General features: G+C 60.9%; 2 protein-coding genes across 2 annotated transcripts; one reads left to right on the top strand and one right to left on the bottom strand.

Moving 5' to 3' along the window:
* Positions 1-805: 805 nt before the first annotated feature.
* GCC1 (GRIP and coiled-coil domain containing 1) lies at positions 806-4,651 on the bottom strand. The gene is made up of 2 exons (XM_044429691.1): positions 3,530-4,651; positions 806-2,410 (listed from the first exon to the last, which is right to left on the bottom strand). The coding sequence occupies exons 1-2, from the start codon at positions 4,613-4,615 to the stop codon at positions 1,133-1,135; spliced, it is 2,364 nt and encodes a 787-aa protein (XP_044285626.1). The 5' UTR covers positions 4,616-4,651; the 3' UTR covers positions 806-1,132.
* A 2,515-nt stretch (positions 4,652-7,166) lies between these two features.
* FSCN3 (fascin actin-bundling protein 3) lies at positions 7,167-17,473 on the top strand. The gene is made up of 6 exons (XM_044449484.1): positions 7,167-7,265; positions 8,339-9,035; positions 13,735-13,853; positions 14,057-14,216; positions 15,050-15,220; positions 17,268-17,473. Exons 1-6 carry the CDS (start codon positions 7,167-7,169, stop codon positions 17,471-17,473), a joined length of 1,452 nt encoding a protein of 483 aa, XP_044305419.1.
* The last annotated feature ends 3,481 nt before the right edge of the window (positions 17,474-20,954 follow it).

Here is a 20,954-nt window from a genome sequence, read left to right as displayed (position 1 = left end):
GAGATGCAGGGGGCGGGGGGCATCTTGTCCTTTACCTGCAGGAGCAAGAGGGTTTGGGCCAGTTCTGGTCCTGGCAGTGGCCTTGGCCACAAACAGTCACCAGGGCTGGGGGTGGGAGCTGCGACTGGGGGAGGATGGACGTACAGGTGTGCACAGAAAGTGAGCCGCTGCAGCGGGAGCATTCTGGCAGCAAAGGTCTCCTGGACGGCCCCATCTGCATGCTTAGTAACACTCTCAAAGAGCTCCAACAGGGCAGCAAGACAAGGCTTCCCCTTGCAGAAGCCATGCTGATCATTTTCCAGCAGGGCTTGCCCCTCTCCGGGTATACAGATTCGATCTTCAATTGTGCTTTCAAGCAGCTTATTCAGGACAAGTGTTACGCTAACCGGCCTGCCCTCCAGGCACTCTTCCCAGGAAAATGGGTGCTACGACGGCCATTCTCCACTCCTCGGGTGCAAGAGTGAGTTTGGGAACATGCACACAGCCTTGTCCACCTGCTGTGCGCAGAACCGGACAAACGAGACAGGCAGAAGAGCTGGGTGGCCACAGGGCACAAAGGGCCAGGGCAGCCAGGAAGGCTGACGGCAAGGGGGAGGCACGACTGTTGAGGAAGCAGTGGGTCAGCTCTGGCCCAGGAGACCCACAGGTGGCCCGTCAGCAAACAGCCCCCACACAGCCCTGCTGAGGCCCCTCCATATTACACAACCTGACAGGGACCGGACTGGGCTCCACAGCCACATCTCCTCCTACATCCGCAGGGTTAGAAAAACTGCGCCTGCAGCTTCAGACCAAGAAAAATGGCAACTGCAGCTCAACAATTTCTCTTTCCATTTTTGGCAACATAAAAATACTTGATAAAGTAAGAAGCAGTCTCCCAAACTGAAATGCCATTGGAAAACTTGGACACCTCGCATTGAGCCTGATCCTAGGCACAGACCAACCCTCCCCTGCAGCCCACCCCCTGCAGAGGTGCTTCTCAGAGCAAGCTGATGAACCCAGGGACTGGATCTCTTGCAGGCACCAGTCGGCACTTGGTCCGCAGGGCCTCCCACCCTGGGAGCAGAAACCGTTCCTGAGAGCTGGGAAGCAGGCGGCCCCTCTCAACACCCGGCTGCCCATGGAAAGCAGGGCCTCACCTCTTCGCGGAATGCCACCAGCTGCTGCTACCCGAGTGGCTCAGGACAGCCTGCTTCTCCTCGGGGCTAAAATGCAAAATGGTCAAGATGGCAGTGAGTGTCTGCTGTCGACCCAGCAAGTCCGTCAAGGTGAGGAACCTGTAGAAAATGTTCTTGAGGTACTCCAGGTTGGCCCCCTCCCTGCACTGGTCCCTGAAGTTCTTCTGGATGTGGTCCTGGAGTGCCGACACCTCCTCCTTGTGCCTCTCCTCCTCCTCCAGCAGCCTCTCCTGCAGCCGATGGACCTCCGTCTCCAGTTTGCGCCTCTGCTTCTTCAGAGCCAGGACCTCCACCCCCTTCCGAGCCAGCTGCTCCGTATACAAGAGGAAAGCAGGCTCACTTGGCGCAGCAAGGGCCAGCGCCTGTGGAAGGCTCTCCAGCGAGTCGGCGCCTGCCAAGTCCTGTCCCCCACCGCAGCCTGCCTGAGGTCCTGGCCCAGGGCCTGGCAGGGGTCCTCTCGGCCCACAGGGCACAGCCCTCAGCTGCTCCAGCTCTTGGTCCTTCTCTGCCAGGATGGCCAGCACACGGTCCCGCTGCCTGTGCATCTCTCCCTCAAGCTGGAGCACTTTCTCCCTGTAGTCAGCCTGGGCTCTCTCCATCTCCTGCCTGTGGAGCTGCTGGAGGCGGGTGACCTCCTGCCTCTTGGCCTCCATCGCGTCCTGGTGCTGCCTGGCAACCTCCTCACAGGAGAGCCGAAGCGAGACATACTTCTCCCGCAGCTCTGCCAGCTGTTCCTGCGCATCCTCCAGCTCTTTGGCCAGGTTCCCGTCCTTGGCGGACTTGCTTTTGAGGACGACCTGAGCCCTCAGCTTGTACCGCTCGAACTCCTCCTTCAGCTGCTTGAGCTCTTGCTGGTAGTAGGCAGCAGTGGCCTTCTCGCCGTCTCCGGCCTCCATCTGGCAGAAGGCTTCCGTGTCCCGAGCGGAGGGACTGTCCTTGGCCGCGGCTTGCAGCAGTCGCCTCAGCACCTCCATCTTATCTTTCAGCAGGGTGATATCCAGGCTGTTCTCCTCGATGGCTGCGTCCATGGGAGATCGGCCAGCGGCAGCAATGGCCAGTGTCTTATTCTCGAGGTCTAGCTGGACGATGCGCTCCTTCAGCTTCTGAATGGCCATCTGGTCCTTCTGTTTCGATTTTTCGTAGGTGCCCAGAAGCTCGGACATTTCTGAAATCTGGGCCTCCAGGCTGGCAACACGCTGCTCTTCCATTTGGACCCGCTCCTCCGCTTGTGCAGTCTGACAGCAAAAGACAAAAAGGGAGTAAGTCTGCTGTCCTTACAAAGTGGGAGAACCCCCCCCCCGCCTCCCCGTACAGGGAGCCTTTGGCCAGACGCTCTGCCAGAGACTCTGAGGACTTCCCTTTCCAGCTGCCTTCGCCCACGTAAGCTCCCACGTGGGCATCCCATTAGTGACCCTCAACCAGGCTGCTGCTCCACTCCTGCTAGTAAATTAACCTCGGTGCACTGGGGCAGGGAGGGAGCTACATATGGTAAGACCCATGGAAAGTCAAAAGCCTGGCTGGATGAGGGACATGGGCCACCCTTGCTACCGAGCCGAACATCTTGCCTATGAGATTCCCTCTGCACCCAAGCACCTGGCCCAATCTCTTGAGGCTCTCGAATTATCTGAGATGACAGCCAAGAAGATAACAATCAAAGTGGACTATCAGGGCTTCTCAAAGGGTCCTTCCAAACTAAATGAAAGTGGAAAATGCAGTTCATTAAGTGAAAAATAATGCACACGAGGCAAACAGCACTGACAAGGACTGCACTGGCCAAAAGCATCCAGGAAAGGGATCCAGAGCTGGGGTGGCCCAAGCAGAGCCAGCCTGTTGTTGCTGTAAAAAGACCAAGGGGCATCAGAAGAGAGCTCAAAACGTAGCTAACTTGCATCAGACTGCCTTTTAATCAACCACTGTGTGGCCAAGGAATGACTTGGGAGATGCCCAAGAAATGAACAGAACTCTGGTTCCAGAATGATTAACCAGAAGAAAACACCAGTTGCTGATGGCTGAGAGAGAGATGGAGCAATTCACCCTCTCCATTATTTGCAAGGACTCGGATCTTTTTCCTGCCACGGGCACCAAGAAAACGCCGTTTTCCCCAGGCGGCTTTCTTTCTGGATGATAAAGGCCCAACTACACAAGCCTCTGAAGCAGAAATGGAGGTCCCAGGGTGGAGGCCAAGCCCAACCGATACTGGAACACCGGCGAGGGTCTCACTCCCGGCAGCAGCAGCTTTAAGCCACGGTGGGCTGCCACTGCCCCCCCCCCGCCACGCTCCTCTCCGCGACAGCCCCGGGCGCCAGGGCGGCGCCTTGCCTTGCCGCCCGCCGAGGCCCCGCCGGCCCGCTCACCTTGCGCACCTCCTGCAGCAGCTGCGCCTGCACGTGGCTCCGCAGGGCGGCCATCTCGGCCTGCAGCTCCCGCAGCTGCGGGCTGGGCTGCCCGCTCCGCTCGCGCAGGGCCCGCAGCTCGCCGCTCAGCGCCTCCAGCTCCCGGCTCAGCTGCCCGGCGCGGCGCTCCGAGTCCTCCGCGCGCTCGGCCGCGCCCGCGCCCGCGCCCAGCGCCTCGCGCGCCTCCTCCAGGCTCCACTCGGCCTCCTGCCGCAGGCTGCGCTCGCTCTGCAGCAGCCGCTGCAGCTCGTGCAGCATCACGGCGTGGTCGCTCTGCTCCTGCGCCCGATCGCGCTGCTGGGCCGCCAGGCGGGCGCGCGTCTCCGCCAGCTGCTGCTGCGCCTCGGCCAGCGCGGCCCCCAGGACGCCCGCCTCGGCCGCGGCCCGCCGGCCGGCCTCCTCCATCTCCTGCTTCATCTTCCTCTTGTCCGCCTGGTAGGAGGCCTCCATGCGGGACTTCTCCTGCGCGACGGTGGCCAAGGCGCCGGTCAGCGTGGCCAGCTGCGTCTTCAGCTGCAGCAGCCGCTTGTCGGCCTCGCCGGGCCCGGCGGCGGCGGCGGCGGCAGGCAGGTCGCCGCTGCTGCAGCTGACGCCGCTCTCGGAGCCGCTCGTCTCCTCCGACCTGGACGGCGAAGCGGCGGCCGCGATGGCGGTGGCGCTCTCCTCTTCCTCCTCCTCCTCCTCCTCCTCCGCGCCGCCCGGGTCGCCCCTGACGCCGGCCGAGCCGGCTGCCGTGCCCGCGCCGTCCTCACTGGGCGCGTCGCCCCCGTCCTCGCCGGGCCCCGCGCCGGCACCGGCCGCGCCCAGGACAAGCGTGGCCCCGCCGCCCAGGCCGGCGCCCGGCTCGGGCGAGGCGGACAGGACCTGCAGGCTGGCCTCCAGGGCCTCCTTCTCCTTCAGGACGCTCCGGTACGCGCGGACGAGGTCCTTCAGGCGCGTCTGGTAGCGCAGCAGCTGCGCCCGCTGCAGCTCCACGGTCTCCAAGAGCTCCTTCCTGCTCGGGCCGCCGCCGCCGCCGCCGCCGAAGCTCACGCCCAGCTTGTCCATGGCTCCGGGGGCCGCGCGGAAGGCCCGAACGGGAAGAGCCGCGGCGCCGAGCTGGCTGACGTGCCCCGCGCAAGGGAAGCCGGGCAGGCGAGGCGAGGCGGGCCACGTCTCCCAGCGCGGCCCCGGAAGCGGCCCCCGACCCGCGCGCAGGACCCGCAGCCGGCCCTGGCCGCCCTCGCGGCGGGCGCGCCCCCTCCCGGGTCCGTGCCGCGCGGGTCCCGGCCGCACTCCTTCGCCGGCCGCGGAGGCCCCGCTTGGCTCGGCCCGGCCCGCCCCGGCGCCCCTTCCGTGTTACCCCCGCGGCCCGGACGACGCCTGCGCACAAGGCGTGGCGTTGGTCCGCCGGTCTGCGCGCGCGCCAGGCAGCCGAGCAGGGGAGGGGCCGGCGCGCGCACGAGGCGCGGGGGCGTGGTCGGGGGCGGGCGCGAGCCCTGGGCGGGGGCGCTGCGCGCGCAGGCTTCCGTCGGGGTTCGTGCCGGCGTGGCTCCCGCGGGGCGCTGGGCGGCTGCGGGAGGGAGGCCGGCGGAGACCGGGGAGGCGCCGCTGCTCCCGGGCCGACGCTGGGCAGAAGGAGCCCGCCCGCGGGGCGAGGCCCCGGGCTGCCCCACCTCGGAAGGGGCGGCTGGCCTTTCGCCGCCAGCCGAGACATTTTCTGTTCCGTAGCTGCTTTGGCGATTAATTTGGTTTAGCGTAGTCTATGGATCTTGCGATTGCTTTCTGGAGAGTTTTTGACTGCAAATTATTATTATTATTATTATTATTATTATTATTATTATTATTATTATATTTCTATGCCGCCCCTTGCCGAAACCTCGGGGCGGCTTACAACACGATAAAATACAATGAAATACAATAGCACATAATAAATTACCATTAAATACAAAATACAAAAAATACATTGATTTACAAATATAAGATTAAAATTATCAGTATAACTTAAGTAAATAAAAATATAGGAGGAGAAAGAGAAGGAAGAAGAAGTTGCCCTGGCCAGATCATATGTTTTAACAATTCAAATGATGTTTAAATAAAAAGGTCTTTACCTGGTGCCGAAACCAGTAAAATTATTTTTTCTATTCTTTAAAATTTTGTTGCTCGTTTAACTGATAGTTTTTTCTTCTGTTGTTTTACTCGCATTGTTTTAATTGATTTTTATTTAATTGGTGTATTATTGTTTTTTTATTTATTGTAAGCCACCCAGAGAGCCTTTCTGGCTATGGGCACAGCATATGAATGTATAAATAAATATTTATTTATATCCTAAATATATCAGGATCTCTTCTCGGTCATCCCAGACTGCAGGACATGGAATAACAGGCTCAAGTTACATTAAGCCGGATTCTGGCTGAACATTAGGAAAAACGGCACAACTGCTAGAGCATTTCCACGATGGAGCAAGTCACCAAAGGAGCAGTGGGCTTCCCCGCAGAGTGGCAACTCAGCCCGGACGCCACCTGTCGGGTGCTTCAGCTCGGAGGGTCCATACAGCTGGGGGCTGGACCTGATGGCCCTGCGCCCTGCCCCCCGCAGAGGCGGACTTGGGCTTTCGATGGAGGAATGAGCATTAGCTTCGAGGGCTTTAAAGGAGGAGCAGACTTTAAAGTCCCTGGGGGGCAGGACTCCCACTGTCCTGTGGTTGCTTTCCAGTATCACAGGCCCTTTGCTTATGTCCCCGCCATGAACTTTGCGCCGGCACTCACACCATGCTTGCGAGCACCTGCTCGACCCATGTGGGGATGGATCGCCCTTCGTTGGCCTGCTTCCCATTTTTGGAAAGGCCAAGGGGCTCTAAGGCCTTCCCAGGGCAACAAGGCACTCCTAACTCTGGGAAGCCTCCCCAGAGTGGCTGGGCAGGGGAGGGCCACGCGGTACGCCTCTTCTGTGCTCCATCATGAACTGGGCTCCTCCTTCACACGTGCAAAAGCTGCAGACCTTCTCCTTGCAAAATGTTCTTTACTGCCCAAAGAGTACAAAACACCCGGAATGCACAGAGCAGTTTGTTGAACCTCTTGTAGCATCCGCCTCCCTATGAGCATGCCTGGGCTCCACCGCTTGGGGAGGAGCCTTCTGAAAGCGGGGCTCACTTTGGTTGCCCTCCCCCTTGATGGTGGCCACACATCTGTGACCCTCGAGCGGGAGGCCTGAGGAGCCAAGCGGGCCCAGAGGTCAGCTTTGGGGAAGGGTCTCGCCTGTGGCACAAAGGACAGGAACGGGTGCCAATCTCCAGGCGTTCTGCAGCTGGAGTGGCCAAGGCGAGGGCTCTGCTTGCAGACCGACGAGACGAGCACCTTGGCCGCCCGCTCCGTCTGCTGATGTCATAAGACTGCAGATGATTCACAAAGGCCAGCCGGCTGCAGCCTGGCCCCTCTTGGAATCCCGGGCACACGCCCGCTGCAGGGCCAGGACCAGGGCCAGCCTGCCTGGCCGCATCCCTGGCGCCATCAGGAGGGCTGCTGTGACCTCGCCAGCCAGATGCTGGGCAGGGGGGTGCCCACGGGAGGTGCCCGGCTGCCTTCAACCCTGCCAGCTGCCGCCCCGGGGCCTGGCAGCAATGCAGATCGGGCTGGTCAACTGGACGGGGGGGTACCTGACCGGTGAATGCTACGGTGATGGCGTCAGTGTCTTGGGGAACTCGTTGGGGAAGAAGCAGGTAAGGGAGGTTGAAGCAGCTGCCTGGGCGGGGAGCCCCTTCCCACTGTGGGATGCGTGAGGTGCAGGTTTCCCCGTGGTGGGGGGGGGGGGGGCAGGGATCCGTCTTACTTCATCTCACTTCTCCTCTCACACCCAACCGGTTGAAAGAGAAGCCAGCCAACGGGCAAGCGGAGCAGCACCTGCTACCTTTTTCCTGGGCCTGTCCTCTGCACGGGCCCAGAGGCAACCTGCATTCCCAGCTTCTGGGCATCTGGAGACACCAGCAAACTGCCAGGCTCGGGGGGGGGGCGGGGGGTGGCAAGCAGTTTTGCACCTCTCACTCCAGCCAACAGCCCATGATCAGGGACTTTGGGCACCGTTGTCCAAAACAGCTGGAGGGCCGCAGGTTGCCGGCTCCATTCTGGGGGTGTCTCCTCATGAAGCCAGCAGAAGTTTGTGGTCACAGCTGCTTCAGGAAAGGTAGCACGTGCTGGGAGCCCTCCGGGTCCTCTGAGTGGCCTGAGCAAGGTCTCCCTTCCGGGGACGTGCCCGTCCCTCAGCATGGCCTTGCCTGTGCTTTTAACCCCCCCCCCCCCCCCCCGCAGCCAAGCTGGGTGCTGCCCAGGCCCTTCCTGTTGATGGTTTAGACTTTTTAGATGAGGATGAAAGTCACTCCAAATAAGTGGGGATGAGGAGCCCGCCTGGGCCTTCCGGCTCACAAGCTGCCTTTGCCCGGTGGGCATCTGCCAACCCTGCTGCGACGCCGCCATAGATTGCATCGCCGGCTGCCTGTCCCGGTGCTCTCTGGTCCACTGGGGGGAGGCTGTGGCCTCATTGCACCAGCCGGCCCTCCCCTTTGCAGGCTTTGCCCGGGCTCCCCTGCCACCGTCTGCTGGGGGTTGAGGCACATCGGAGTGAGTGTGCTTGGCGGGAGAGGCCCCTGCTTCTCCCTTGGCGCATAGCCCCGAGGGCACTGAGCAAAGGGGGTGAGGGGATGGGGAGGCATCACGGCCCGCCTGCAGCCATCTCCGTGCATGAGACTCTGCAGCCTCCAGAGGGTCCTTCCGTGACTCCCTCTCTTGATCCTTGCAGACCTGGGAGCTGAAGGTCGCCACGAAGCACGGGAAGCAGATGGTGGTGGCGCTGGTTGGGCACCAAGGACGGCACCTTCTGGTGGATATCGATGGCACCGTTCGGTGTGGGCAGCCAGTGTCAAACAAGCAGAGCCAGTTTCTGCTGGAGGTGCATCCAAGCGGGGCATGGACCCTCCAGCAGCTGGAGAACAAGAGGTATTTGGAGTCGGATGGAGAGGACGTCTTCTGTGTCACGCACAACCTGACTTCCCATCACATGTGGATGCCCCAACTGGCCATGCACGTCCACGTGGTCCTGTTCAACCCGAGCAGCCAGCTCTACGCTCGGACAGATCCGGAGCTGAACCGGGTCTGGGTGGACACCCCTGTGGCTTACCCTGAGGAGTGCGGCTTCATCCTGAGGTTCAGGAACGGGGTCTGCCACTTGGAGACCTCCAACCACAAGTTCGTCTCTAGATTAGAGAAACTGGCCAAGAAGGCCTCCGCGGAGACGGCCTTCCACCTGAACCTCAGGCCCGGCTGCTTGGTGTGCCTCACGGACCGGGACGGGCGCGTCTTGTACCCCCGGGGCAGCCGCAGGCTCCTGTGCCTTGGCGAGAGCCCCGAGGACAACGAGGAGTGGTTCGTCATCAAGAGGTGTCCGCAGTGGGTCAGCCTGAAAACCTGGGCAAAGAGATACATGAGCGTCCTTTGCGGCAAGTAGACCCCATGCCTGGCCCAGAGATGCTGGCGGGCCGTGAGCTGGATGCAGCTTCTCTCAAGTGGACAGGGCAGGCTCTTGTCTGGAACCCCGCCATGCTGAGGGAACCGGGGCACCCTCGGGATGCGGGTGCGCCGTGGAGTGTCGAGGGCTGTGCGTGTCACCTGCCCCGTCCCTCTTTTAAGGAGAGGAAGTGGGAAGGAGGGAAATGTTTGCCGGGCCTTCCGTGCTGATCTGTGCGGTGGTCTGTGCAGTCCCGACTTTAGCCTTCAGGTATGGAGAAGCACCTGAAGCACGAACTCCTGAGAGGCACCTGGGCAAGGTGTTCCTTTGGTCTGATCCAGCAGAGTGCCTCACATTTCACAGCATTTCCTGGCACAATAAACACAACCATTACAACAGAATTCATTTTAAACTGCCTGCGAAATATTTACATAAGCAAACGACCGTAATGTGCCATGGAGCCCTCTCTGACTTATGGCAGCCCTCTGAAGGGAAGCCTTTGCCTGTGTCGTGTCGTGTCATGTCCTGCACAGCCCTGCTCAGCTCTTCTAAGCTCAAGGCTGTGGCTTCCCTCATGGAATGGGTGCAGCTCACGGCTGGTTTTCCTCCTCTTCTGCCTCCAGCTTTCCTAGCATTGTCACCTTCTCCGGTGAGTCTTGCATTCTCCTGAGGTGCCTGAAGTAGGACAGCCTCGGTCGTGTCACTTTGCTGCTGAGGAAAACGATTGCATTCCATTCTAGCCCAGCTTTTTCCTCTTCTGAGTAACTGGTGGTGGCTTACCTTGTCGCCTTCGTTTCTGCACTGCCCCTAAGCCTAACCCTGGCCCCAGAAACAGCTCAGGCACCAGGCAGGCTGCGCTGCGGAAGAGCTGCCGCAGAGAAACTCTCCCCACAGTGCCACCCTCCGAGCCTCCCTGGGAGAAAGGCCCCAGAGGTGGGGCACACTGTCGAAGTGGATGGCGGCTCAGAGGGGCACTCCAACAGGTGGTGTCACCCCAAACCACGCCAGGGCTTATGGGTTAAAAGCCACTCCTTGAACTGGGACCAGGAGCAGGCAGGCAGCTAGTGCAGGGGGGCCAGGAGCAGTCGTACGTGTTGGGACTCGGGGTCCCGGTTAGTCACCTGCCTGCCGCATTTGGCACCGACTGCACTGCAGAAGCATCTTCAAGGGCAGTCCCACAATGTAGGGCTCACAAGAGCATAGAGAATTGAAGGCAGGCTACCTCTGTCTAGGTGAGGGTGCAGCAGAGCCACCATCTGACACCGGTGGAAGGTGCCCCAAGCCACCAAAGCGGGCCATGCATCAGGTGACAAAGATGGATCATAGGATGGCTCCATTGTCAGGAATCAAGGAGGGGCGGGATCTCTCCTCAGTCCTCTCACACTTAACCCTTAAAACCTAACACCCCCACCCCCCAGGGCAGGGGACCCATTGGATTGGTCTGGCCCTGGAGTGCCGTGGATCAGTTGGCTTCCAGCAGGCCCTGAGGGATTCCCAGCTGATATGATAGACACTCCTGTCAAAGCCCAGGTCAGTGTGTGCAATATGGTCACTTTGTGGAGTGGCCCGGGCGGTTGACATAAAATCATAGACTAGCAGAGTGGGAAGGGGACAGGGAGGCCATCGAGTCCACCCCCTGCTGTTGCAGGACACCAGTTCACACCACCCCACTCGGGGCTGCCCAGTTTCTTTCTGATGTCTCCAATGTGGGACAGCCCAGCACCTCTCCAGGCAGCTGCTTCCACTGTCACATTGCTCTGACTGTGAGAAAGCTGCTCCTGATTTCTAGCCTGAACCTGGACTGTTGCAGCTTGAATGGATCCTGCACTCTGGCAGCAGCAAGAAGAGATCTTGACCTTCCTCTTGGTGACAGCCTTTGAGGTCCTTCTAGAGGGATATCTTGTCCCCCTCAGCCTTCTCTTCCCAAGGCTGAACATGCCCAGTTCTCTCAGTCTCTCCTCGCAGGGCAGTGTTTCCAAAGCTGGATCACTTTGTTGCCCTCCTCTGGACTTTTCTAATTTTTCTGCATCTTTCTTAAATCTTGGTGCCCAGAACTAGACACAGGATTCCAGTATACATGTTGTTGTTGTTAGTTGCGAAGTTGTGTCCGACCCATCCTGACCCCATGGACAACATTCCTCTAGGCCTTCCTGTCCTCCACCATCCCCCGGAATCCACTCAAGCTCACCCCAACTGCTTCAGTGACTCCATCCAGCCACCTCATTCTCTGTCGTCCCCTTCTTTTGCTGTCAATTGTTCCCAGCATGAGACTTTTCTCCAGGGAGTCCTTCCTTCTCATTAGGTGGCCAAAATATTTGAGTTTCACCTTCAGTATCTGGCCTGCTAAAGAGCAGGCAGGGTTGATCTCTTCTAGGACTGACCAGTTTGATCGCCTTGCAGTCCAAGGGACTCGCAGGAGTCTCCTCCAGCACCACAATTCAAAGGCCTCAATTCTTCAGCGCTCAGCCTTCCTTATGGTCCAACTCTCACAGCCATACATTGCAACTGGGAGAACCATCGCCTTGACTATACACACTTTCGTTGGCAGGGTGATGTCTCTGCTTTTTAGTATGCTGTCTAGCTTTGCCATGGCTTTCCTCCCCAGGAGCAAGCGTCTTTTAATTTCTTGGCTGCAGTCCCCATCTGCAGTGATCTTAGAGCCCAGGAAAATGAAATCTGTCACTACCTCCATTTCTTCCCCATCTATTTGCCAGGAAGTGAGAGGACCGGATGCCATGATCTTAGTTTTCTTAATGTTGAGTTTCAAACCAACTTTTGCGCTTTCCTCTTTTGCCTGCATCAAGAAGCTCTTTAGTTCCTCTTCACAGTATACATGATCACCCCTAAATGCTGTCTGTGCAGAACCCACTCCGCCCCTTGGTATGCGACTGAATTGCCAGCAGCGAAGCGAGTGGGTAGATGGCTAGAGTCCAGGTGGAGGAAAACCTGGGATGAATCTGACTGAACATGGGTTAGTGCTCATTACTGAGCCTATTCCGTGGCAGCGAAGGCAGCAAAGAGACACTTCTATTCTGCCAACATCGGGCTCTCAGAGTGCTGCCCAAGCGCGGAGCACACCCATCCCCTCTGGAACCGTCCAGAGCGCCTCAAGGCCCACGCGGGTAATGGCATTGCTGCAATTCCTACAACACAGATTGATTTCCTTGCAGAAACTTTTGGTGCTCTCCAGCAGCCAACACGCCTTTCCGATGCGACCTCGAGTTGCTCTTTCTGTCTGGAATCAGCTTGAATGTCAGGCCTTTCCTGCTCCATAGGACTCTTGGCCAGATATTGGGGCAAATTTCCTGACTCTTGGAGCTGCATGGCAACGGAAGCCATGACCTGGGAAGGTGGGGGGGGCTCTCCCACGCTGGAGGCACTCGAGATGCAGCTCGGCAACCCCCTGAGGTGGCTTACCTGGGAGTCCTGCACAGAGCAAGATGAACCCGGCAGCCGTCTTGGCTCCTTCCAACTCTACAATTCTGTGTTTCTACGAGGTTCTCAGACACCCACATTTATGTAAGCAATGCCTCTCCTGCAGATGGAAAGATCCATGGGGCAACGCGGTCTGCGTGCCAAAGGGCAGGAAAGGTAATGTGGAGTTTCTCAATCATCCCAGAGCGCAGGACCTGGAATAATGGGTTCCAGGCGCAAAAAGTCAGGTGCTGGCTGAACAGGAGCTGCTGGGAAGCACCCTTTGAGTTGGATTGTGCAGCCAGCAATGGATCTGCTGCTTGCACCCCGAAGTGAGACACGCAGGCCGCTCTGGTGGCAGTGCTCGGCCGGCTCGAAAGCCGTGACTCCAGAATGGCACTGCACCTCTGACGGATGCTCCAGGCGGGAGCCACGGGCAGCCATGCCTTCTGGCAGGGCCCCTCTTGCCAACAGCTCCTCTGCCCGGCGGTTCAGCCCATGCCAGGTTGGCTTGTCCTGTCTGGCTCAGGCAGTGCCCCAAGCGACTGAGCCCCGAGCAGACCGCTGCAACATGACCGCGGTCCATCACCACCACCACTCCGCTTGGCTGGCACAACAAGCAAGCAAAGGTCGCCTGCGGCGTTGTGTGAACCCAGACACTGCGCCTAGGGCAGCACGGTTAATGTTTCACTTTCAAAATACCGGTTCTTGTGACCTGTTTCAGGCCATAGCGGGGAAGGTGGGGGGACAAGGAACTGCAAACCGTGTTGGCTTTATTTCATTCTGAATCTGCCCTCGTTTCCCCAGAGTATTCATCGCCCCTGCAGACCCAAGCTTTTGGAACCCAGACCGATACAGGGCACAAAGACCTGCTGGGTTAGCAGCCGAAGGAAGATCTTTTGCCACGGACAAGTTTTGCCTTCTCTTCATTAATAAATGCCTTGAGTTAGTCCATAAGGAGTGTGTTGACTAAAAGAAAAAGTTACGCTCTCTTTATGGGTGCTGTTTTGTGATTGCAGAGAGCATTCAAGGGCCTTGGCGGAGGCACCTGTAACTGTTTGGGAAATGCCTTTGCAAGGTGTGTCTGCATCCAGATTTGCCCAGAGGCTCAGTTCCAATGCAGCACCGTGTTTTGTTTCGTTCTGCAATTCTGGTGACATCGACATTACAATGAACAAACCCACCCGTTTATGTGGTTCATGTTTTGGGACACTCTTTCTCGGGGTCCGCCAGGCTCTCTTGCACTTCCTCAACTTTTCTCTCTTCTCCTCTCGCAGACGCTGAAGTGTATGCCGGCTCCAAAAAGATCACCCCGATGTCCACGTTCCTCTTTGAAGCTGACGCAGATACCAAAACGGTGCAGCTGAAAGATGTTCGGCACAAATACCTGGCTCAGGTGAGCTGGAAGTGGCCTCTGAGGGGCTTGGGTGCCAAGCCCCCCACCCGGGGTGGGGAGGCCCTGGCACGTGGAGGGCGGCCCCATGCATCCAGGAGGCAAGCGTGCACCCTGGGGGGGTGGTCTCTGCCATGGGACAGTGATTTTGGATGACCCCCTTTCAGTGGACGGCCCCCCAAGAGTGTCCCCCCCCCACTTCCTAGAGGCAATTCAAGAGCGTGATGGCCAATGGTTACCGCGAAGAGCCGGAGACCAAGTTCCACGTCCTGTGGCATTATGGGAAGATCTTCCTGAGAGCTCTCAATGGCCGCTTCGTGGGCATCTTGCCAGTGGGACTGGTGGCGGCCCGCGCGGCGCACCCAGGTGAGACGGATGGCGGCTCGCCCCTTGCGGAGCCCCGGAGAACGAGCGAAGGCCCCTTGCGGAGCCCCGGAGAACGAGCGAAGGCACGGCGCGTGGGCGGCGATGCAGCTCCGTTTCCACGTTTCGAGGGACTGCAGTGCCCGCTCCCCGATCCGCTCCTCCATCTCCATGGGCTGCGCCCAGCTCTGGGGGTCTGATGCCTGAGCTCCCACTCGGCATTGGTGAATGGCTCCAGCCCTGCTTCTGGGGTCTCCCCCCTCCAGCTGAAAGGCCCATTCTCAGCCCTGACCCGGGGGAGCGGATCTTCCCACGCCTGCACTGCCTGGGGCAAGCCGAGCAGCAACCGCTCAGGCCGGGCCCTGCTGGGATGGCCACCGGAGGCCCCCAGAGGAGCAGGCGAAGGACAACTCCCTGCGATGACGGGGGCAAGCAGGCCGTCGCCTGGCCCCCGGCCCCCCCTTCCCCTGGCATGGGAAGCCCCTCCCCCACTGCCCAGCGAGGCCAGCCTGCTCCTTGGTGGCCGGCCCGGCTGCACCGGCCACTCGGCCCTCCCGCTCCACAGAGCACCCGGAGGATGTGGCTGGGGCTCCCTGGGCCGCCCGGCTGCCCCTTCCCGGTCTCACATGCACATCCTGCCAAGGGGCCTCTGGCTGGGGGCACAAAGGGAGCTGCGAGAGGCAAGGCGGGAGGCTGCGGGGTTTCTGCGGCAGGCGGGGCGCGCCTCGGCCCCCTCGATCGCCCGCCAGAGGCCACCGCGGGGCCGGAAGGGGCAGCCTGGGGTGGGGTCTCTGCTCCCACCTGCCCCCCTCGCACACCTCCACGCTTCTTCGCAGGGCCCAGCGAGGAGCTCGAGCTGCGCCTGGCAAACCGCCCCTTCCTGGTGCTGCGGGGCCGGCACGGCTACGTGGGGAGCCCCGTGGGCCGGGAGGCCCTGCACGGTGACCTCCTGGAGCCCGACTGCGTGGAGCTGCTGCCCTGCAAGCGTGGCGTCTACCATTTCCGAAGTGAGCCGCCTCCGAGGCAGGGGCTGGGTGGCCGGGGACGGCTCCTGGTGGCCTTGCTCCACGGGGCACCCGGCGAGCCTTGCCTGTCCGGGGGTGGGAGGGGGTTTGGATGCCAGCCGGGCCGGAGGCAGCCGAAAAGGGGGTGGCCTGGCTCAGCTGGGGGGCCTGAGCTGCAGCTGCTCCTGCGGGCCCCTCTTCTGGGTGCTCTGGTGCCAAGGCTCCCCGCGGGGGTAGGGTCTGATACCCTGAGGCCCGCTGGGGCTGGGGCTCACGGCAGCCGGCAGCCCGTGGGTGGCGAGGCCCCCTGCGATGGCTGGAGCTTCCTCGTGAGCGAGGCAGCTCAGAGCGGCAGCCTGAACCCCCGCTGTGCCGTGGGGACGGATGAATCGCCCCACTGCGAACCTGCTCCGTGCGGGGGGCATGGGCGAGGCGATGGGCCAGGCGTGGGTGGCCAGCCCAGAGCCCCCGCCTGCTTCAGTCAACGCAAGCTGTGCGGGTCAACACTGCCAGGCTTTCCGGCCGAGGGCCTGATCCAGCGCTCCGAGCCTGTTGCAGCGGGAGCAAGCCAGACGGGGCAGGTGGCCATTTGTCTCCCTGCAGGCAGAGCAGAGCAGGGAGAGGGCTGGGTGGGGGCTGGCCTGGGGGAGCATGAACCTGCGGGCCTCAGGTTCCTGGGCGGAGAAACGACGGGGAGTGACGGGGCGGTTGGGACATGGTGCGCCCCGTCAGCTCAGGCCTGGAGTGGGCTGGAGAGGTTTGCCCCCTCCCATCTCCCCACAGTCATGGGGGGATTCCATGGGGCGGATTGCCGGGAGATTCCGGAGGGAGCAAAGGACGGGCTTCTCCACACAGCCCCGGGATCAGTGGCCGCGGTCGCTTCCACAAGGCGTCCGAAGGCCGCCAGTGGTGGGCCGAGTCCTGGGGAAGGCCTTCCTCGGCCAGGAGCCCCGTGCTCTGAGTGCCACAGCAGCTCGCCTGGGCACACGGGCTGCTGAGGAGCATGGGCCGGAGGCGCTGGGCGCGAGTCCTCCCTGGGTTTTGCACAGGTTGCCCCGGCTGCGGACGGACTGCAGGGCTAGACAGACCTTTGGAGGGATCCAGCTCGGCTTCCTTCTGCTCTTGACATGCAGCTCCAAAAATGATGGGCGCAGCCTCAGTGCCTGGGAAACCTGCCAACACCCTGCCCAGGGGCTCTGCCAGGACCGCGGCCCGATTTGCGCCTGCCCCCCCCCCCACTGCAGCGGCACGTCCACCAGGACGCCCAGCCCCACTGCGGACCTCTCGGGAGCCCTGCCAGGTCAGACTGGGCAGGAGTCCCCTCAGCCCAGCCCTCTACTCACACAGCAACCTGCCAGCTGCCCCCAGGGACCCCCAGGCGGGCGGGAGTGCCCATGCTCCCCAGCAGCCGGGCTGGTCAGGCACACTGCCCCGAGGAGGGAGATGGCAGGAAGCCGGCAGGACCGGCGGCACCCCTCACCCACTCCCCCGTCTCTGCCCGCGACTGCTCCTGGCAGAATGCCACCCCCCCCCAGCACCGCAGAGGACCCCCCAGCGCACCGGGGCCGTCACGCCTGCATCTTGCATGGGGGAACGCCGTGACCCCTGCAAACGCGACTGCTCACTTGGCTGCCTGGTGGGCAGAGGTGGGCAGAGGGGCGGCTGCAGCTCCTGCCAGGGAAGGGAAGGGAAGGGAAGGGAGCACGGTCAGAGGCCTGCCCTCCATTCGCATTCCTGTGTTGGCTCACATTTCTTTCGGAAGCTGGGAGCCCTCTTGGAGGAGCTTCCAGGAGACCCTCCGTCAACTGACCCTGTGCCTTGGGCAGCTGGCAGCCGTGGCAGCCTCATTCCCATGAAGCGACGGATGCTCGGGCCCCCCGGCTGTGCCCCCCGAGTTGCAGCCCCACCGGGCTTGGTGCTGGAGGAAGGGGCACAGTGCGTGGCTGGAATGGGACCCCCTGCACCCCGCTCGCTGGTCTTGTCTGGGCAGCCTCCTTCCAGCGGCCAGGCGCAGGCAAGAGGCGGCTGGGCTGCTCTGTCCTCTTCACAGGCCATGGCAAGAGCTTCTGGTCTCTGACTCCCGAGAGGACCGTCGAGGCGTGGGGGAAGGTGGCCCTGAACTTCTGCCTGGAGATCCGAGGGAACAACCTGATGGCCATCCTGGCGCCCAATGGGTACTACCTGCGCGGGGACCGGGAGGGGCCCCTTGTGGCCGACGGCGAGGAGGTGACCAGCGAGTGCCTCTGGGAGTTCTAGGCAAGGCAAGGCAAGGCAGGTGGGCAGGGGGGGGGGCTGCCTCTTCCAAATCCATGGTGGGGGAAGCCCGGGCTCCCCACTCCACTGCGTGATGCCCAGCGAGCCTTTGCCTGTTGGACCCCCCCCACCGCAGCTGCGGCAACTCCATCGCCCCCCCTCCCCGTGTGGCCGGCTGCAAGCGGCCTGCCAGCAGCTCGCCTGGGGCACTGCGACCTGGGGCCCAGCCGCAGGGAGGCCACCTGCTGACGGGCTCTGCTTGTGCCCACAGATCTCGGTGCAGAAGGCCCCTCTGTGGGGCACCGACTGCCTCCCCCGCACGCAGAGGCTTAGCCGGCCCCCCGCCGCTGTCGCTCCGGGGAGTCCAGGGCCTCCTGCTGCAGCTGTTCGAGGGTGAAGCCGAGTCCGCCATTTCGGCAGCAGGCTGGGCTGCCCTCCCGTCGCTGTCCCCACCCGAGCGGGGGCAGGGGGAGACCCCGGCACATGCGGCTGCTCCCGAGCCTGCGGAGCCACCTGGACCCCGTGTGAAGCCCTCATTAAAGGCAGTCCAGACACTGCGGGCCCCGTGTGCTGCCTGGGGGACTGCATGTGCCCACTCTTGCTAAAAACACGCCTCAGTCCAGTGCCGCCGATGCCGCTGTTACGGCTTAGCCCCCTCAGAGGCCTGCCAGGCGCCCCCGTCTCGGCTGGGCATTCCCCCCGGTGGTTCCATCTTATAAAAGTGGCTCTGCCCAGCCCAGCCGCAAGCTTTAGCTCTGTGCGAGCGCCGCGCTCTCTGTGGGTTGGTCAAAGCGTTATTTTACTGACGCCAGGATGAAAGCCAAGTCGGATATTCTGTGTGAGGAGGAGTACGGTGGGGAGTCACCACGGCAGGGGGACTGCACAGCCGGATGGACAGGAACCGATACCCGAAGAAATGCCTGGGGAAGCGTTTCCGCTGGATTTTTCCAGCCTGGCGATGGTCCGGCCTTGCCTGGCCCTGCTGGGCACGGGCACGGGTGCGCCCCATCTGCTCCTGTGCCGTTGTGTGAGGCCAGCCCGGGCCGGGAAGGGGGGGGACCCTGCCCCGCGCATCTTCCGGCACTCCTCCGCCGCTCGCCTGGAGGAAGCCCCCTGCCCTCAGCGGCACCTGGACCTGAGGGGAGAGACAGACGGGTGGGTGGGCTGCGCAGCGCGTGCCCCTGCAGGCGCGGGTCCTGGGGAAGACCCTCTCTGGCCCCCCGTGAAGCGTTCCCTGCGGGGGTCAAGGGGGGCCTGGGCACATGTGGGCGATGCAGAGCCTGCCTGTGGGGCCGAAGCAGCAGCAGCGATGTTCCGCTGCTTTGCCAGTGAAGGTGGCTCGGCCGCCGGCCGGGTCTGTGCCATTGTCCGATTAATACACAAAATTCCCCCCAGTGGGAAGAAGTCTTTGGCTTGAGGAACGCAAGGCAACAGAGATACAGCAATGAATGCCTCAACATCCGCAGCTTGCCCTGCATTCTCCATCTCGGGTGGTGCGTATCATTTGGGCTGGTGTCCCGACCAAGCCCTTGCAGGAGACCATTTCAGCTCTGCGACCCCCACAAGCAATCGCTTCTCCATTCGTTTGCCCTGCTGGCCATCACACCTTTCCGAAATAGGACCATGCTCTCGGGAGACGTGATGGGGGAACCACAGCTCAGTTGCTGCTTTTGTGTCAGTTTTTCAGCAAGAACCACTTCCAGGTTTTTGGAAGCCATCCACTCCCAGGGCAGCCCGCTGTTGTTTTCTGGTCTCACGCTATAGCCACCCCTGCCGCTCCGAGTAATACTTCTAGCAGGTCTTTCTGCAACGGCTGCTTTCAGGTGTCCTCAAAATAGAGAGGGGCTATCATGCCAGGAACGGCTCTTTTGCTTTGTGAGAAACGTAATTGAAAATCGCTCTCCAAATCGCTCTTGCACATGTTCAGAAGACCATCATATATGGAATAAAGCACCTTTGATCCGACAACCTCACAGAATCACAGAACAGTAGAGTTGGGAGGGGCCAGAAGGCCACCGGGGCCAGCCCAATTACACTGTCCCACTCAGAAGGCCGTCCTGTTTCTGTTTGAAAGTCCCCAGTGTGGGAGAGCGCACGATCGATCGTTTTAATGCGATTGATTGCATTTCATAAATTGCTCCTGGCTGGCCCTCTCCCTGCCCTGCTCAGCCTCTCCCACCGGCCCCCTGCTACCCTCGCGCTGCTGGCTGGCTGGCTGGGCTGGGCTGGGCTGGGCTCTGCCTGAGCGACTGCCAGGAGGGCCAGAGCCTGAAGGAGGGAACCTCTCCCACCTACCTGCACGACTGCAAACAGTCCGCACCTGGCCGGGTGCCCAGCTGGAGCAGGGCAGGTGCCACAAGGGGGGGAAACGGGGCAGCGAGGGTCCCCTCTGTTTGCTGTCTGTTCCTGAAGTCCCGGTGGGGTGGGGGTGTCTCCTTTGTCAGCACGTGCCATGGTGGGGGGGGGGCAGTGGGGTCCGGGTGGAGTGCACTGGGCTGAGCAGCCAATGCTGCTTTTGGGAATCAAGAGGTGATCAGTTCAAGCACAGGGTCTCTGCCAGGCTGAATAAAAAGCCATATCTTTCCCAGTTCCATTTTAGTACTTGCAAGAACCAATCAAGTCATTGGAACTGATTAGGTTCAGCAGACAATTGCAAGTCCAAGTGGATTGGAACTGGAAGGGCTCCTGTCTAATTCCGCGTCAAATACCCCATGGAAATCTCCTCCCATTATGTCCATTCCTTGTTATGAGATCCTTCATGAAAGACGATATTTGGGGAGTATGTGGAAGCTGCAGGGGATTTTATTCCCTTCCTACTTCCTTTGATTAAAACAGCTATTGGCCACTGAGGCCCTGAAGAACTCCCCGTGATGCTGTTTTGCCCGTCCGGCAGTGTGCCCCCACCCCCTGCATGACGTGGGCCGCCTCGCGTGCGGCGCTCGAGCAGTTTGCAAGCGGATGCCTCTCGATGTGTTTCCTCACGGTGGTGCCCCCTCCGGGTTCAACCTGTCTCCTTCAGCGTTTGATCTTATTTGTTTACTCACCATGCCCAGTCCTATAGTATTATACGGTATTACCTTTGTGGGGTCATGGGGCCAGTAAGGGTCCACCCAGCTGCAAGTCCGTTTCTCCTGTCCAGGGCCGCTTGTTCACGTGTCACTGGACGCCACACCTCATTTGCAATGTCCTGTGCACAAGAACGGGAGCCTCAGCCAAGCGACCTGCGGCCTGGCCAGCCTTGGGAGGGGAAGCCAGTTGCAACCGCCTCCCATCCAGCCGGAGCCATGCCTGCCTCCAGGGCCCCGGGAGATGCAGGAGCCCACGACTCGACTCAATCACACGACTCGACGCGTGTACTGGAGAAGAGAGAGTTGGAAAGGCCAAGATTCAGAAGATTGTCACTCTTGCAGGTCACCAGTTTATACCATTCCACACAGCCTGTTCCCAGTCTGGAAAGCTGCATAATTACTATCTGTCCCTTCTG

This window comes from Varanus komodoensis, unplaced genomic scaffold (assembly GCF_004798865.1).
Source record: "Varanus komodoensis strain SLA01 unplaced genomic scaffold, ASM479886v1 scaffold1, whole genome shotgun sequence".
NCBI classification, from domain to species: Eukaryota; Metazoa; Chordata; class Lepidosauria; order Squamata; family Varanidae; genus Varanus; species Varanus komodoensis.
Note: the sequence above shows the minus strand (reverse complement) of the source record. Positions and strands in the feature narration are given on the sequence as shown.